At 42.5% G+C, this 20000-nt stretch overlaps 1 protein-coding gene across 1 annotated transcript in view; it reads left to right on the top strand.

Annotated features, from left to right (window-relative positions):
* The window catches only part of LOC135097834 (uncharacterized), a 127846-nt gene that overhangs the window by 83859 nt on the left and 23987 nt on the right, over positions 1-20000 (top strand). The window contains exon 6 of the mRNA XM_063999905.1: positions 12451-12621. Coding sequence (XP_063855975.1) covers positions 12451-12621 — 171 coding nt within the window. The remainder of the gene's footprint in view (positions 1-12450; positions 12622-20000) is intronic.

The following is a 20000-nucleotide window of genomic DNA, read 5'->3' as shown; positions in this document are numbered from 1 at the left end:
TCCACTACAGTTAAGCCTTCATCCACTACAGTCAAGCCTTCATCCACTACAGTCAAGTCATCCACTACAGTCAAACCTTCATCCACTACTGTAAAATCATCGTCATCTTCAGCCAAGTCATCATCATCTTCAGTCAAGTCATCATCATCTTCAGTCAAGTCATCATCATCTTCAGTCAAGTCATCATCATCTTCAGTCAAGTCATCATCATCTTCAGCCACTCCCAAATCATCATCATCTTCAGTCAGGTCATCATCTTCAATCAAGTCATCATCATCTTCAGTCAAGTCATCATCATCTTCAGTCAGGTCATCATCTTCTTCAGTCAAGTCATCATCATCTTCAGCCACTCCCAAATCATCATCATCCTCAGTCAGGTCATCATCTTCTTCAGTCAAGTCATCATCATCTTCAGTCACTCCCAAATCATCATCATCTTCAGTCAGGTCATCATCTTCAATCAAGTCATCATCATCTTCAGCCACTCCCAAATCATCATCATCTTCAGTCAGGTCATCATCTTCTTCAATCAAGTCATCATCATCTTCAGCCACTCCCAAATCATCATCATCTTCAGCCAAGTCATCATCTTCTTCAGTCAAGTCATCATCATCTTCAGCCACTCCCAAATCATCATCATCTTCAGTCAGGTCATCATCTTCTTCAATCAAGTCATCATCATCTTCAGCCACTCCCAAATCATCATCTTCAGCCAAGTCGTCATCTTCTACATCCTTGTAATCATCTTCAGCCACGTCATCATCATCTACATCTGAGTCATCGTCTTCTACAGCCAAGTCGTCATATTCCACAGCGAAGTCATCATCTTCAGTGGAATCATTGTCTTCAATAGCCAAGTCATGGTCTTCTACAGTCAAGTCTTCATCATCTTCAGTCGAGTCACTGTCCTCCACAGCCGAGTCGCCGTTCCCCATGTTGAAGTCACTGGCACGTGTCCTGCTGCGGCGGAAGGCGAGGGGCGTGTGTCGCGTGTACTGCATGGACGAGAAGTTCCTGCCGCGGAAGTTGAAGATCGAAGTAATGAGTCACGTGTTTGGCGTAGCGTATCGCCACAGGGAGCTGGTCACCTTCCGCTTTGATCAGAGCCTGAGGACGTACAAGGAAAAGAAAAGTGATTGGATTGAGAGGGAAAGGCAAAGGAACTCGCCAGGCCCTCAGCGGTGGACGTCTGCGCCGGCCTCAATGTTGCTGAATCAGTTCATCAGGCACAAGGGAGACTTGTGGATGCGTGTCACCGTCACCTGGAAAGATGAGTGGGGTGGTGGTCCCACTCGTAGCTTCGTACCCATGTTGTGGTTCTCCGAGCAGGTGAAGGAAGATGTTGTTAACAAGAGGGAGTTTGTGTTCCGCATCTGGACGCAAGGCGGTTTTTCATCCCAGCACGAGGGTTTCAGGGGGTTGGTAAGGATGAAGAAGGAAAATATAGAAGACAGAGATATGATTCTGGTTGTAGATGACGAGCCTTTGATAAGCGACGGTGAGACGCCGCTAGTGCCTGAACAGCTGCAGGAATCGGAGGAAAAGGAAGCAAAGTGGGAGGAGGAACTGCTTGTGTTGAACGGAGAGGAACGTAGAGGAGAGACGAAAGAAGTGGGAGAAGGTGAGATGCAGGACTCCAATAAAGAAGTGAAAGGAGAAGATAATAAAGGGATGATCCCAAGCAATGCTGAAGAGGAAGACAAAGAGGCAAGCAACACCTGCAAGAAAGGACAGGAAAGCCAGAAGACAGACAGGGAGGGTGAAGGGAGACCTGCAGCCCCCGCCCACGCCGCCAGTCCAGAAGTGGGCGTGGTGAGGCGGGTGACCACAAAACTGTTGAAGGTGACGCTGACGGTGGTTGGGGTGATAGTTGTCGTGGGCGCCTTCCTTCCTGAAGTACCGGAGGACTGAGAAGCACGCCCCCTATCCTCACCCCTTCAAAGTCACCCCTGAACTTGATGAACTTGATGTGCAATCCAACGTGAGGGATCAGACTGACTCGGTGGAGATGTTTATTCTTGAAAAAAGGTTGTTGAATATTGCCACGTATATACAAAATAAATAAATTAATAAATAAATAAATAAGTAAATAAATAGATAAGTAATGAAAAATATAAAAAAAAAGAAGTAAACACTGCATTGTAAAATTAAATATTAATGAAAGATAATGAAAGTGAAAAAATAAAAAAAATGAAACAAAAATTCATACGAAATAGTAAAAGATAAATAGTAAAAGATAAATGCACTGGAACTTGAAAATTTATGAAAAAATATAAAAAGAAAAGAAAAATTTGCATTGAAACTAGAAAATAAATTTTATAAAATAAGAAATAAAAATGGCTTACAACTTGAAAATTAATATATCATCTTTGAAACTGAGAGAGAAAAATAGTATATAAATTCAAACATTGTGTGTGGAAATGAGTAAAGAATGAGGAATGGTGCACTGAATGGTAATGTGCAAACGTCTCATCCCACAGACATCTCATCCAAAAAACAATGACGAAATAAAAATGAACATAGTAATAAAAAATGCATCATAGTTTGAAATTAATAAAAAAAAAAATAATAATAATAAAAATAAAAAAATAGAAAACTGCATTCTATTTTTTTAATAATAAAAAAAATAAAAGTAAATAAAAACTGCATTGAAACTTTAAAAAAAACTAATAAAAATAAAAAAGGCAAGAAAATAATAAGTAACTTTATTGAAAATTAAAAAATAATGAAAATAATTAGGAAAGAAAAAAAATATAAAAAATGCAGTGAAATCTTAGTCAATAAAAATAATGAAAAAAAAATAGAAATAAAAAAAAAGCTATATTGAAACTTTAAAAAAAAATAATAAAAAAAATATGAAAACACGATAAAAATCTGCATTGAAATTTAAGAATGAATAAAATAATAATAAAAAAAAACTACATATATATATATATGTGAGAACTTTAAAGATGATCTCTCATCCTAGAAAAATAAATGAATGAATAATAATTATTATTAGAAGAGTAATAAACGCACTGCTTTTTCCCAGCCTTTCAACAACACCCTGGGACATGACGCGGCCTCAAACGTGCAGGGCAGGAGCCAATGTACGCATTACAAACCAATTACACAATTAAGATTTATTTATTTCCCTTCTCATTTCATCTTCTTGCAGGGGAAACACTTTATAATATATATATATATATATATATATATATATATATATATATATATATATATATATATATATATATATATATATATATATATATATATATATATATATATATATATATATATATATATATATATATATATATATATATATATATATATATATATATATATATAGTGTGTCCCATGCAAAAAGATTAAATCAGAAGGGAAATAAAGAATTATTAATTGTATAATTCCTGTGTAAGAAAATAAAAAAAAGAAAAAAAAAGAGATGAGAAAACAATTACGTCTTAAGCAAGAAAGTGAAAAAGAAAAAGAATATAAACTCAGGCACTGTCTCGAAATGGGCAGTGAGTGAGACCTGTTACTCTGTATGATAATGTGGCATGTATGCAACATAATAATAATGATGATAATAATAATAATAATAATAATAATAATAATAATAATAATAATAATAATAATAATAATAATAATTTCATGAAAATTCCACCCAAGAAAATTTCACTCATGTAAATTTCCACCCAAGAAAGTTCCACCCACAATACATGAAATTAGTATAGAGGGTGTACTTTTTTTTTTTTTTTTTTTTTTTTTTTTTTTTTTTTTTGTGTGTGTGTGTGTGTGTGTGTGTGTGTGTGTGTGTATGTGTGTGTGTGTGTGTGTGTATGTGCGCTCTTTTAGGTGTATCTGGGCTTTGGATTGTGAAATCAGTACTGGAAGCTATAAACGCTTGTGAGTATGACTTTCAAAGCTTCGAAACAGAAGCTTCTGTGAAGGTTCAGTAGGCGTTGGTCGTCCTGAGATCATCGAGAATCTCTCCTCATACACACTTTCAGCTGTGCAGATGGAGAGACTCTTACTGGGCTTCAAGTTTAACTCTGGTGTGAGCACCAATGGTCCGATAGATTACGTTGGTAGGAACAGCCACTGGAAGGATAACGATACAATGAGTGTTTTCAAGCAGGGTGTTGTGGTGTGTTGTTCAACAGCGGCCAGGAGTAACGTACCAACACTACCTAGAAGATATTTAAGGGCCCTTAAGGAACTACGGAACAACAACGAGGAGTTGTAATCATGAACAGGCACGACTATGTGAAGAAAATGGAGGACCTGCTCGCCGACCAGGATACATACCACGCACAGAGCACCGGAAAGGCAGCGGAAGAGGGCAGGATGTTCACCACCGTCGTAAGAAGAATCCTCAACAAGACGGAGAGGGGCAGGAATCTTCTGCCTCTACTGGAGGAAAACCCAGACGCTCCCAGGATGAGGGCCCTGCCGAAGACCCACAAACCAAGTTTTCCGCTACCCCCTCATCACCTTCGGCGTGGGTAGCGCCCCTCACAAACTGGCAAAGCTTCTCGCGAAGCCTTTGTCATCAGCCCTAGGAAGCATCAGTGACGCACACTTAAGAAACTCTAGTGACCTCATCGAGAGGTTAAAAAGTGTTAACATGTCCAGGAAAAAGATGGTGAGCTTTGACGTGACGTCTCTTTTCATTAACGTTCCGGTGGATGGCGCCTGACGTGCAGTGGAGAAAGTGCTGGAGAATATAAGTGACGTTCGCCTACCAGTGTGCAAGCCAGATTACATGAAGTTGGTGGAATTGTGCGTCAGATTTGGATCGTTTTCCTTTAATAACTCAGAGTATAGGCAACACGAAGGGCTTGCTATGGGTCCCCATTAAGTGCCGTGATGGCTTCTCTTTTCATGGAGATGCTAGAGAGTGATTATTACTCACGCATAATAAGTAAGTTAACACATTGGTTCAGATACGTGGATGATGTTCTAGTGGTCACTGATGTGAGAACGAATATCGACAGGCTGAAGGAGAGACTGAACTGTATTCACCACAAGATACAGTTCACTGTGGAGGAAGAAATGAATGGGCAGATTCCTTTTCTCGATGTCCTCGTGGTGAAAACAGGCAATACTGTCTCCTTCAGTGTACAGAAAACCAACAAAGACGATTACATACACTTCCTCAGTGTGCATGACACACGGACAAAAAGGGGCGTAGTGATAGGGTTTTTTCTACGAGCTTACCGTGTGTGCAGTGACGCTTACCCAGAGGAGGAAGTGCGGTACATAACTGACGCCTTCACCAAGCTGGGATACCCGAAGGGTCTCCTGGCGGACCTCAAAGGCAAGGCGCGCAGGTTTCTTGAGAGGAAGGACAGAGAGAAGGAACAAAAGAAGTATCTCATTCATTATTATTATTATCATTATTATTATTATTATTATCATTAACAATATTTTTATAACAACAACATCAACAACAATAATAATAATAATAATGATAATAACAATAATAATAATAATAATAATAATAATAATAGATATAATAATAATGATAAAATGATAATAATAATAATAATAATTATAATAATAATGATGATAATAATAATAATAATGATAATAATAATAATAATAATAATAATAATAATAATAATAATAATAATAATAATGATAATGATATTGATAATGATAATGATGATAATGATAATGATGATAATAATAATTATAATTATATATATATATATATATATATATATATATATATATATATATATATATATATATATATATATATATATATATATATATATATATATATATATATATATATATATATATATATATATATATATATATAATTATTTATTATTATTATTATTATTATTATTATTATTATTATTATTATCATTATTATTATTATTATTATTATTATTATTATTATTATTATCATTATTATTATTATTGTTTTTATTATTATTTATTATTATTATCAATATTATTATTATTATATTAATATTAGTAGTAGTTGTAGCAGTAGTACCAATAATAAAGTCCTTACTACATAAAAAAAATAATAATAAAATATTTTTATCATTATTATCATTATTATTATTATTATTATTATTATTATTATTATTATTATTATTATTATTATTATTATTAAAATTGTTATTATTATTATTATTATTATTATTATTATTATTATCATTATTATTATCATTATTATTATTATTATTATTATTATTATTATTATATAATAATATCCCGGGCGGGATACGCCCGGTGTGTGGTTGGCAGGACACTCCGGTGTGTGTGTCTGGCGGGGCCTGGCCTGACACTCCGGTGTGTGCCTGTCAGGATACGCCCGTTGTATGCCTGACAGGGCCTGGTGGGACACGCCCGGTGTTTGCCTGGCGGGGCTTGGTGGGACACGTTCAGTGTGTACCTGGCGGGGCCTGGCGGGACATGCCTCGTATGTGCCTGCCAGGATACGCCCAGTGTGTGCCTGGGGGTACCTGACGGGACACACCTGGTGTGTGCCGGGCGGGACAACGCCTGTGTGTGCCTGGTAAAACACACCAGGTGTGTGCCTTGAGGGGTATGGCGGAACACTCATGGTGTGTGCCTTAGAGGACATGCTAAGTGTCTTCCTAGATGGGCATGGCATGGGGAGGGAAGCCTGCTCCACAAAAGGCAGTGAGGCAGTGAGTGTCCTGCGGCACTGTGCTTCACTGCCGCACCACCAGGTGGAAAGCCTCCTGGAGCTGGCACTGAAGCAGCTCCACCGGCAGTGCCGCGATGGCCAGCGCCACCTCGTGGAGGGAGGGGCGGCAGCTCGGGTCCTCGCGGGTGCAGCACTGCCCCAGCCGCCACAGAGGCACCGCCAGCCAGGGCTGGACGCAGTCCTCTGCGAGGCCCTGCAGCAGAAAGCCCAGGCTGAACACGTCCCCCGAGGGGAACACGGGCCGCCGCGCCCTCACCTCTGGCGCCATCCAGGGGCACTCATTGGCGAACCCTTCCCTTGGGGAGAAACCCTCGCCCATCTCCAGGGTGAAGTCCCCGGCGACACGCCCCGCGCGGCACGCCCACCCCAGGTCGATGACGTGCAGCACGGGGAGGTGCACGCCGCCCGAGACTGTGATGTTGTCAGTCTTGAGGTCATTGTGCACCACGCCCTTGGCGTGCACCTCCCCCAGGCGGCGGCACAGCAGGCCTAGGGAGCGCAGCACGCCCTGCACGGAGCACTGCCGCAGGAATTTGTCGAAGGGCTCGCCGACAAACTCCTGGATGATGGTGGGGGGGCCGAAGCCCAGGGCCAGGGGGCGCGGCACCCCACCAGCCCCGCGCAGCTCCAGCATGAGCCGCGCCTCCCGCATCATCGGCAGCAGTACGTCCTCGTGCACGAACTCCTTCCTGACGGCGTGCACGCCCCCGTACAGCAGGCGCCGCACGCAGCCGTTGCCGCCGCGCCCCAGGAAGGAGCCGGCGTCCAGAGCGCACATCTCCTCCTCCCTCAGGAAGGGGATGCGGTGGTCCAGGAAGTCAATGTCGCCTTCCTGGGCCTCCTTCTTCTGCCGCAGGCGCTGCCAGTACTTCGTACACATCCTGCAGGCCGTGGGCAGGATCCACGCCAAGCACACCACGGTCTGCAGGACAGCCTGCATCAAGGCCGCCGCCTTGTCCTCCAGGGATGCGAGCCACGCCACCAGCAGTAGCACCGCCCACGCCCACAGCACCACGGGGGAGGGCCCCTTGACGCTGGGGTGACACTTCCCCGTGGATCTTCCCTTGGCCCTCAGTGGTACCACGCCTCCCTGAAGGAAGCCTGACGGCACCTGTGCCTCAGTGGCAGGGGCGGCAGGAGGAGCATTGTCGCATCCTGCCATGAGTGCTTCGCTTCCTGCTCGCCGAGGCATGTCCTCCAGGTGAGGCCTCGTGGTGCTCACGCCGGGAGCCGTGCCCGCGCCGGCAAGAGCATCGTTGCCCGCACCTGGCGGGGGGCTCGTGCAAGGCAGCGCCCCTCCCCGAACCTTGTTCACAGTGCCAGGCGGGGGGCTCGTGCAGGGCAGCGCCCCCCCCTGAGCCTTGCTCACCACACCAGGAGGGGGACTGGTGCTGGGAAACGCTCCGCTCCGAGCATTGCTCACCGCGCCAGGTGGGAGGCTCGTGCAGGGCAGCGCCCCGCCCAGCGCGTGCAGTGCCGGGTCTGACTCCTGCACGCCCCAGGACAGGCGCACGCCCTCGCTGCTGGAGAGGAGCTGCAGCGTGAGGTGGGCGGGCCCTGCGTGCAGGGCGGCCAGCAGGTCTGCCAGCGTCCCCTGCGTGGTCTTCCTCACGCCGCGGCTCGTCCACGCCCGCAGCTTGAGAGGCGCCTCGGGGGGTAACCTTGCCAGCCCCTTCAAGTCCAGCCTCTGGTGCCCGGCGACATTCCGCCACTCCCCCGACGCCGCCCGACGCCACCCGTCTGCCGGGAAGGCGAAGGCGGCCACCTGGCGGCTCCTCGCCAGCCAGCAACGGCTCGCCCGCCCCACGGTAAGGTGTGCGCGGTGCACCCCCAGGTGGGGCGAGGCCGCAACAGCGGCGCAGCGCACGAAAGACATCCACTCAGTTCTAGGCATGACCACCGACTGACGAGACTCCCCCGGAGAGGGGTTTATATACCCCAACCCGCGGTACCCTGTGGTCACGTGACCGCAGGCCTGGGGTGGTCACGTGACCCCATCTCCAGGGTGGTCACGTGACCACACCAGCCCGCTGCCCCCGGTGGCCACGTGAACACACCAAGCCGAAGCCCTTACGGCCTTTCCCTCCTTCTTTTCTTCCACACCCTCCTCCCCCCAATACACGCCCCTTACTCATATCCCCCATTCACGCCATTCCCCCCCCATCCCTGCCGAAGAAGAACAAGAACAAAAGCAAGACGAACAAGAACAAAAACAAGAAGAACGAGAATTAGAATAAGAAGAAAATAACAATAATAACAAGAGCAAGACCAAGAATAAGAACAAGAAAAGCAAAAAGAACAAGAAAAAACAAGAAGAACAATAACAAGAAGAATAAGAACAAGAACAAGAAGAACAAGAACAAGAACAAGAATAGAACAAGAAGTGGAGGAGAAAGAGGGAAGGAGGAGGAGGAGGAGAAGGAGGAGGAGGAGGATGAGGAGGAGGAGGGGAGTAGGGCATTAATGGACTTACTGTATCTTTTTGTTTGTTTGTTTAAATGTTACTTGTATGGTCAGCATCACTAGTGTGAACAGTTACCATTAACATCAGTATCAGTCATTACAATACATTGTTGTGTTGGAATACAAAGGAAGGAGAGAGTCACACACAGGAGGCAGTGATCCTCATCAGCCCCACCTGAAACCCTTGACTTGTGTGGCTAGGTGTGGCCAGGAACACGTTCTGATCACACACACACACACACACACACACACACACACACACACACACACATTCTTTCTGATCTGACAGTGAGTGTCACCTCTCGTGATTGCCGTGTGATTGATTTCCTTGCAATAATGGTTCAGTATTTACTTTATGAGATCCATTCAGTATTTGAAAAGGTCAGTTCCTCCTTGGTTTGGTGGGAGAGAACAAGTGTGGCCGCTTGAGTCTCTTGGTGGCCTGAGTGAGTGTCGCAGTGTCTTGATTGCTGCTGGTGATTTGTGATCAGTATTTCCTGAAGTGAAGCCTGACATCATATTTGCCTTTTTGCCAGCCGCTGTACACTGACCGCTCATTTGTAGATTTGCTTATGTTAATCTGTGGCAGGTCTTGTTCTTGCTTAACATTATCGAGCTTTTGACCGCTCCTGGTACTAAAGATTTGATTATCATCACCAATATGCATAACCGTGCATTTCTGTACGTTGCAGGACATCTGCCATTTCATTAGTCTGTTAAGGTACTCCTGAATCTTACTGCAGTCTTCATCGCACGATGCCTTGCCACCTCACGTTGTGTCATCTGCGAATGTCGCTACTTTTGACGTAGGATCACTTCCTAAATCACTGATATACTTTGTGAAGAGTGATGGCCCCAACACTGACCTCTGAGCACACCATTGATTACGTTACGCCAACTCGATGCTTCTCCATTCCAAACACCGCGTTGCTCACGATCTGAGAAGCAGCCCTTCGCCACGCACACACACGTTCTTCTGTTCCACGTGATCGCAGTGTTGAGATCAGCCTGGTGTGAGGAGCCTTATCAGATGCTTTTCGGAAGTCCAGGTAAATTGCTTCAAACAATGCTCGGACATCCCGTCTCGCGTATACTCCTTTAAGGAAATCTAATCAGTCAGTCAGGCATAATCTGTTACAACGAAAGCCGTGCTGGTTGTCTACTTCGTTTTGTTCAAGAAATTATTCTGTTTTGTTTCTTACAATTTTCCTAAATAACTTCATTATGACTGACGTGAGACTAACAGCTCCACAGTTTAGAGCTTTTTATTTACTTATTTATTTAGTTTTATTTATGTTTTTATTTATCTATTTATTTATTTATTTATTTATTTATTTATTCATTATTATTATTTTTTATTATTATTTTTATTATTATTATTATTATTACTATTATTTATTTATTTTTTTTGAGCAGGGTTGTATTCACCTTTTTCTATCCGTGGGCTATTTTAGGTTGAGCGGGTGACTTGTTGAATAGTAATGTCACTGAGCTTTCTAGTTGGATGCAACATTCTTTGAACACCCTCGCTGATTGTATCGTCAGGTGCAAGGAATTTATTGGGATGAATTATTTGTACGTATTTTCGCAATTCATGGCTGTATTTCGGTTATGGTGAGTATTTACTCATCCTTGAGAGAGAGAGAGAGAGAGAGAGAGAGAGAGAGAGAGAGAGAGAGAGAGAGAGAGAGAGAGAGAGAGAGAGAGAGAGAGAATCTTATAACACATGGTGAAGCCAGTCACTCTTAAGCCGAGGCAGGATGTGAATATCAACACTGACACGGCGAGGGTTCCACGTGGGCTCATGTAAAAATAAATAAATAAATAAATAATGATAGTGATAATACCAATAATAATAATAATAATAATAATAATAATAATAATAATAATGATAATAATAATAATAATAATAATAATAATAATAATAATAATAAGGATAATAATAATAAATAGATATATAAATAAAACAAACATAGCTGACTAAAACTGAACTCGTTATCAATTGTGTATTAATGAGAAAACGATACGATAGTTTCATCATGTGTAAGAAATATTAAAATGAGATGAATAAACTCTCGTAATGATGGTGTGAGCACGTCAACACAATGACATCTTTGTGTTGTATTGTAGGAGCCAGTCTTGGGGCCTCTCCTTCCCTGTCAATAAGTGTGCCTGTGTCCACTGTTGTAAATAATCCTTTCCTATGCATGGTTATCTAATCTGTAATCGCATTATTCCCAATAAAACTTCCTTCAGAGACCTAGGCATTCTAATTGATTCCTCCTTGAAATTCCATGTGCACACTGAAGAGGTGTTCTGTAAAGCTAATGGAGTTGCAAACAGCATCCTGAGAGGAGCAGTACGCAGTTCATGACTCAAGTGTTCATTACACACATTGGTCGTATCATTAAGTTGGGCAGTGTGTTGTGGAACACTCGGTATATTGGTGAGTTAGATCTGCTGGAGTCTGTACAGAGAACAACAAAGTGGACGGGCTTGCGCATATTCCACTCGCTGAGAGTGTCTACGATGAATTTGTTTTCAGTTAAGGGAAGGTTAATTCATGCTGACTTGTTAATAGTTGGGAAGATTATGAATGATCTTACCCTCATCTGAGTGGCCTTTTAGGGAGAGTGACCTATAAATCATACTAGCGGAAGTAGTAATACTTATGTCAGAGCCCTTTTCTTTTCTATTTATTTGTGGAACTTTGGAACTCCTTGCCCGAAGTTGTTTCTGCGTCTGCATTTCGTACTCTCAAACGCCTTCTCAAAGCTTTTCTTTGCCTTTTTTTTTTTTTTTTTGTGAAAAATCAATGTTGCATCTAAATTAGCCAACCATTTCGCCCGCTTCTACCGCACCTCCCAGCGTGTGTGTGTGTGTGTGTGTGTGTGTGTGTGTGTGTGTGTGTGTGTGTTTGGGTGGTTGGGTGTGTGTGTTGGGGGGGGGGATGGTGCTTTATATATATTAATGTAAATTCTTGTTATAATTCATGTGTTTTCGATATCTCGTTTCTGATAATTCCTTCTGTTATTCCTCTCTCTCTCTCTCTCTCTCTCTCTCTCTCTCTCTCTCTCTCTCTCTCTCTCTCTCTCTCTCTCTCTCTCTCTCTCTCTCTCTCTCTCTCTCTCTCACCCTCAATCTCTCCCTCCCTTCCTCACACCATTCCCTTTAAGACAGCTTCCCTCACACCCTATCTCACCAGCACCATTCCCTTTATTCCCCCAGCACCACCCACTCTCTCCCCTCACCCCAGCACACCCCTCTTCTCTCTCTTCCTAACACTCATTCCTCATTACCAGGATGGGGACAGTACCTCCTCGTCACCCAGGTTTCGGAGGGGGGGGGGAGGGGTGCGGCAGGACCAGACAGACTTGGAGTGGTTTGTGTGGATCCCCATCATGCGTGCCTATGCCCCCTTCGACCTGCTTCATGTCATGCTGGCTCAGACTGTCCGCAGGTTCTGGCCTCAGGTGGGTGCAGCAGGAGGGTGTCTCAAGGAGGGCTTCTTGTGGTGGCTTTGGTGATCTGGAGTCTTTGAAAAGGGAGATTGCAAGTCACTTTTTCTCATGAATTTTTGGATGGTCCTTTTGACTGTTCTTTTGGGCTTGGCATCAGTGTTTTTTTTCAATATTGACTTATTTATTTATTTATTCATTTATTTATATTTATCATTGTTTCTTTTTGTACAGCCTTTTTGTTGCCCATGTTGTATCTGTTTATGTATATACCAGGCCAGTAATCACAAATAGCTGGCCAGACAAACATTTTTGGTAATGTTACTTTTTTTTTTTTTTTTTTGTGAAAGGTTGATTTGCACGCGTTGGAGCGTTTTGTTACTTAAGAAGCGGAAAGAAAACCTCAAATGACACGTTTGTGGAAATATCTTGTATCGCCATGTAGGGTGGTATCTATGGTTTTTATCGTTTTGGTGCTGACCACGCTCATAAACACTCAAAACACACGTTTCTGGAAATGTCGTTTCCTATCCCCGTATTGTGTTCTTTACAAGCATCTTGCCTTTCTGGTATCAATGTGGAAAAAAACATACAATATACGTTTTGGTAATGTTGTTCTGTTTCTCCATATAAAGTGCTCTTTATGCATTTAAGCGTTTTGGTACCTACGAGGCTCAAAACACTCATAATACACGTTTCTTGTAATGTCCTTTCGTATCCCAATATACGGCACCTTTTATGCATTTTAGAGTTTTTTATACGTCTTAAGCTCAAAACACTCAAAATACACGTATTTTGGTAATGTTTCGCATTCCCATATAGGGTGTTTTCCATGCTACTTAGCGTTTTGGTGACTAACACGCACAAAAACAATCAAAAGATACGTTTCTGCTGATATCGCTTCGTTTCCTCATATAGGGTGCTTTGTATGCATTTTCGCGTTTTTGTTGGTAACACGCTCAAAAACACTCAAAAGACACGTTTTTTTGGTATTGTTTTGTTTTCCCATAACAGGAGATTTCCATGTTTTTTACCATTTTGATCCCTAACACGCTCATAAACAATGAAAATAGAAATGTCGTTTCTTTTCCCCATATAGGGTGCTTTACATGCATTTTCGTGTTACGGTACCTACGAATGTGAAAAACAATAACAAACGGTTTCTGTATACTCGTATTTGTTGTCACCTAAGCTGGCGATACCCCCCCCAAAAAATAGGTCCCATCCACACCTTTCTGTGACTTACTGGTAAGGTAGTAGGAGAGCTCTAACCCCCATACGCTCTCTCTCTCTCTCTCTCTCTCTCTCTCTCTCTCTCTCTCTCTCTCTCTCTCTCTCTCTCTCTCTCTCTCTCTCTCTCTCTCTCTCTCTCTCATACAGGCAATCAGACCCACTCAAGAAGGAAGTAAAAACAGAGATAGATAAAAAAAAAAAAAAAAATCTAATTGAAAGCATTATCATTCATTCATTAAGATATCTCTTTTTTTTTTTTTTTTTTAATAGATCTGTTGAATTATGCACTTGACATCACAATACGCTACATTTTACCGGATAGCTTTCAACTTGATGTGTTCTCTAATAAGATAAGAACACAAAAACATACGAGAAACTGTAAGAAGTGAGTAGGTCCACATGTGGGAGTCCCTGTATAAAACGTAGCAGCAGTTTATAGACCCACCTATGATCTCTATTTGTTCAGTCTTTTAAAAGCTCCATATTGACTGTTCACTAATACCGCGTCCGACCACACCAAAATAAGGTCATGGGAATATTACGAGACCTTATTCTTAATTTGCTGTGTTTCGTCTCCTTGGCTTCAGTACGAGTCATTTATTTATTTGTTATATTATATAACGTACTGAGTTTTATTTCCTTCACAGGGAGGAAGATCCAAGGTCCAGGGAAGATCTAAAGTACAATTTTCATACCTTTCACTCGTGCCTTTTGTTCCACTTTATCTTGATACTACACTGGTCCGTTCACTCACCTCTCCACTCGCTAACATCCTCACTTGTACTGAGTGTGTGGTGAGGATTTTCTGAGTTTCTTGTAATCGCTTCACTGCTGGACACTTTTCCCATGGTCATCTTCAGCTTACGTCACACTTACCTTTGTACTGAATGAACCTTGAATGAACCTCCTAATCTCTCACTCTTTCTCTCTAAGTTCATGCATACAATTAATATTTACGATGAACTCTTGTCATCTTCTACCTCTACTTTCATCCTAATTCCTCTTCAGATGTTGCTAATTGCATGTCTCCCCTCCTCCCTCGACCTCGCTGCACGAAACTTTTTTCTTCCTTTAATCCCTACTCTGTCCAAATATTCACCACAAACGCTACAAGAGCCACACTGAATACTGGGTCACACAACTTTCCTGTAACTGTTATCACTGAAAATCATCAATAAAGTCACAAGACCATTACAATACGACCCTGAGAAGCCACACAAGTGAACGGATCAACAAAACCCGAGTCTTGCACACACTCTCCTCTTGGTGCCGTGGGCCAGTCCCCGCCGTACATATACATGAGCGGCAGTAAAAGAGTATCATTAACCAGCAATAAACAATGATCCCCACAAACTCCTTCCTTCCTCCCTGCTGTCCCCCGCCACCTCTCCTGACGCTCCACTCACTCCTTGCTTGCAATTCTCGGAGAAGTCATTTATTCGTGCAATTATCGGGTTCCTCATTTACGGTGACTTCTTTCCAGTTCACGTGCATCTTGTGTGTGTGTGTGTGTGTGTGTGTGTGTATTCTCTCTCTCTCTCTCTCTCTCTCTCTCTCTCTCTCTCTCTCTCTCTCTCTCTCTCTCTCTCTCTCTCTCTCTCTCTCTCTCTCTCTCTCATTCCTTTAATTTCAATTCATGTTTTCTTCCCTCTCTCATTCCTTTCCCCTTCTCCTTTCCCTTCTCCCTTTCCTTTATCTTTTTTTTTCTTTTCTTTCTTCTCTCCATCTTTATTTCATATCTTCCTCCATCAGTCTGTCTGTCTGTCTATCTTTTTCTCTTTCCTGCAATCCCTCTCTCTCTCTCTCTCTCTCTCTCTCTCTCTCTCTCTCTCTCTCTCTCTCTCTCTCTCTCTCTCTCTCTCTCTCTCTCTGTGTGTGTGTGTGTGTGTCCATCCGTCAATATCTGGCGTCACTTCTCATCTCATTCTCATCAAGCGCCATATGATCTCGATGTGGCGTTGGATTAACGGTGGTATCCCCGTCTCACAACATCTTCCTCCAAGTAAAACTTAGCAGATCCAAGGTACCTCGAGACCTCCCTTAGACCTTTCCCTTGGGGCATAATTAAGGATTATATAGTAATTTATGCATAATGAAGTGCTAATATACTCTCATTGGCGTATAATACGTGAATTTCAGTCCCCCTCGACCCGTATATGTGATAATATTTAAAGATACAAACACGACTTAAGTGTAGAAGTGAAGAAATAAGGTGATGTTTTCCTGCAGGGTGTCACGTTTATTTGCAGCGTAAAGCATGTTCAGTTAAGCAAAACGTATGAGCGAGAATTATGTGATCAGAATAAGAATTGCATTTTGTTTATTTATAAGTGGAAGCAGAAGAACTGCGAAATATTGGGTACCTCAAGCTATACGCTCTTCACACGGAAGAAGCGGCACCACCGCGTGTTCCAACAATGTCGTCAGCTGATCAGCTGATGCCTGGTCCACCTTTTCATCAACTCGTCCTTATTTCGTTTGGACACAACGACAGGCCTCCCTTCAATGACAGAGAGGAGAGCCACTCTCTCATCTTCACTGAATGGTCTCACAAGGAGTGAGGAGGCCTCCATCCCTTCAAAAGTCGCGCGTGTGTGCAGGAGGCGCACTTACGACTACTCCGGTACCTTAACAAAGGATTCGGCTAATCATGTGTTTACTTATGTGTTTATGCATTCAAATAATAAAAAAAAAAACGTAGAATTTACTATGATGTCCATGTTAACAAGGAAAGGCTTAGATTTCTGCATATAACAAATGTTAGGGACGCCGAATTCCGTTAACTGAAAGCTCTAGATTGCAGTGTTACCACATAAGAGTGTTTCACGGAAGGTTTTGATCTGGCAAACCTGCAGGGTTAGGGAAACGTCGGTGACGGTACTACAGCCATCAGTCAGTCCTCCCGTAGCACACTGCCAAATGAGGTCGCCTACCACTGATTGATTGATATTTCAGGAAGGCACTCCACGCTGCGCACTATGTTCCAGACCTCTGTCTGCCACGGCTAGCGCCACTTCGGCTGCTAGCAAACAGGGGCCTGGGGGCTGGCATTCCAGTCCTAAGGATGTTCTATATATCTATCGTACGGTCCCTCATTGACTACGTAGCCCCTATTTTAATACAGTTAAGTGCCACCCATGAAACCATGAGAATAATTTTGGGATGCCGAAGCACTGCTCGGATTGAAGTCCTCAGAGCTGAACTGCACCTGCCGAGTATTATGTGTAGGATACAGGAAATTACTTGTCGTACTGTTGGTAGGATGCTATGCACGGGCTCCGACTCTCTGAAGGGATCACTGACCCCCTGTATCGTGATCCTCGGACTCCTACAACTCCATACCTCAGGAAGATCTTGGGAGTTCTTACAAGTGTAGGTATAGCCGAGGCCTGTATTAACGTTGTTGTGTCACCGCTCCAACCCGTTTGGAACCCTCACCGTGTCAGTGTTGATATTCACTCACTGCATCAGCCCAAGAGGGACTGTCCCCCTCATGTACTGCAAGACATGTTCATGACTAAACTGTCCAAGTAGACCCCACGTTCAAGCTATTCATGTTTATTGTGATGGTTCAGTCTATGGCAGCAGGTCCGGATGTGGGCTGTTCATCCGCGACTACATTTCTGCCAATCACCACACTGACACTGAGGTTTCCAGGCGGCTCCCTGCACACATGTCCTCCACTTGGACAGAACTGTGTGCTGTTCTGGAGGCGCTCCATATTGTGGCGCCTCTCCGTAAGGATATATTCTTCTTTGTTGACAGTCAGGCTGCACTGTATGCTCTCCAATCTTCCTCCCCCATGGACTGTGATCTAGTTAATAAATGTCTTGATCTCATCCACACCTTGAAGGTGCTGGTGCCACGGTCCACTTCACCTGGATACCCTCTCATGTGGATATCCCGTTTAATGAAGAGGCAGACCGCCTTGCTCAATGTGCCCTTCAGGACGACACAGTGGACCTTGGCGCTGAGTACACTCTGGGCTATGTTAAGAGTAGCATGAAGGACTTTGTACATAGTAGCATTAGTGATCAGTTGGAGCTTTGTTGCCATAGGGGCAGTGGCAGTAGTCTTCTTCACAATGTGCGTGTCTCCCAGAGCTGTGCTTACACCTATGGGAGACACACACTGCATCACATGATAGGGTGGCAATGAGGTTCAGATTAGGCTATAAATACTTTTGGGAAGTCAGTGCTTCTCCTGGCGTGTGCTGTGTGCTGTGTGCTGCACCAAGGGGACACACTCTGCGTCATTATGTCACGGAATGTCCTCTCATTGCTACATTTAGGCTGCAAGGTCCACATGACTTGTATACCCTCATTGACCATTTCTTAGACTCAGCCACTCTCAGGGAAATACTCAAGGAATATCCCACGTTTGCTCCCAGACTGTAGGATATTTATACAATAAGGTGTGCAATATCTGTATTGATTTATTTACTTATTTTCTTGTAATGTATACTATATTTTTACATTTTTGATACTCTACCCTTAACTCTTTACCCAGGGGGTGGGTGGCAAGGTCTGTCCTCCTCCTTTGTTGTATTTCATTATTAATGCAACAATAAATGTATCAATCAATCAGAGTAATATATATATATATATATATATATATATATATATATATATATATATATATATATATATATATATATATATATATATATATATATATATATATATATATATATATATATATATATATATATATATATATATATATATATATATATATATATATATATATATATATATATATATATATATATATTGAGGCAAAAGGTGGTATTTTTCTTCACATGAGCATGTCTTGCATTTTGTAGTATTGTGATTATTTATTTATATTAACTTATTTGCTTTGAAAGTGGTGAGTTTTTATCCGTTGTGCTGCAGCTCCTCACACTAGTTGTATGTATAGACAGGTACAGTGTACATGTATGTATGTATGTATGTATGTGTTTATGTACTCAAGCTAGTGTGTACTGTTTTTCCAGAGTAGCTTTAATAACGACAACAGTACTCTTACTACTATTACTACTACAACAACAACTACTACAACTACTACTACTATTACTACTACAACTACTACTACTACTACTAGTGCTACAACAACAACAACTGCTACTACTACTACTACTACTACTACTAATAATAATAATAATAATAATAATAATAATAATAATAATTATTATTATTATAATAATAATAATAAAACAACTACTACTTCTACTACTACTACTACTACTACTACTACTACTATCGTTACTACTACTACTATCGTTACTACTACTACTACTACTACTACTACTACTACTACTACTACTACTACTACTACTACTACTACTATTACAAGTGATACTGCTGCTGCTACTACTACTACTACTACTACTACTATTACTACTACTACTACTACTACTACTACTACTACTACTACTACTACTACTACTACTACTACTACTTCGACAAAACAACAAAAACCTAAACATACTACAAGGAAGACTCACTTGAAGAAAAGTTCAAGGACAAAAATAATATTCTGGTGAGCCATTTCTGCTCTCATACACTTCGTATATAATGGCACCTCAAGCCACGGAGAGAGAGAGAGAGAGAGAGAGAGAGAGAGAGAGAGAGAGAGAGAGAGAACGAACAACAACAGCATAAAAAGATAACAAGAAATAACAAACAACCTAACTCAACCATCTCTCACTTTCACTCTCCCTCTCCCTCCCATCCCCTCCCTCTCCCTCTCCCTCTCTCCCATTCCTTAACTACCTAACCACACTGGCCATCATATCCCACATCCTGCTCTTCTTATCCCAGTGCCCTCTCTCACTCTCACTTTCTCACTCTCTCTCAGTCCCGTCTTAAACTTTACTCGTGTCGCATCTCCACCAGTCAGTCAGTCAGTCAGTCAGCCAGCCAACCAACCAGTAAACCAGTCAGCCAGTCAATCAGTAATCCGGTAAGTCAACCAGTCATCCAGTCAATAAGCCGGTGAGTCAGTCAATTACCCAGTCAGCCAGTCAGATACCAAGTCAAACAGTCAGTCAGTCAGTCAGTCAGCCAGTCGGTCAGTCAGTAAGCCGGTAAGACAGACAGTTGCCCAGTCGGCCAGTCAGATATCCCGTCAGCCAACCAGCCAGTCAGTCAACCATCCAT

Source organism: Scylla paramamosain, unplaced genomic scaffold (genome assembly GCF_035594125.1).
Source record: "Scylla paramamosain isolate STU-SP2022 unplaced genomic scaffold, ASM3559412v1 Contig33, whole genome shotgun sequence".
Lineage (NCBI taxonomy): Eukaryota > Metazoa > Arthropoda > Malacostraca > Decapoda > Portunidae > Scylla > Scylla paramamosain.
The sequence above is the reverse complement of the archived record's forward strand: the minus strand, read 5'-3'. Positions and strand labels throughout refer to the sequence as shown.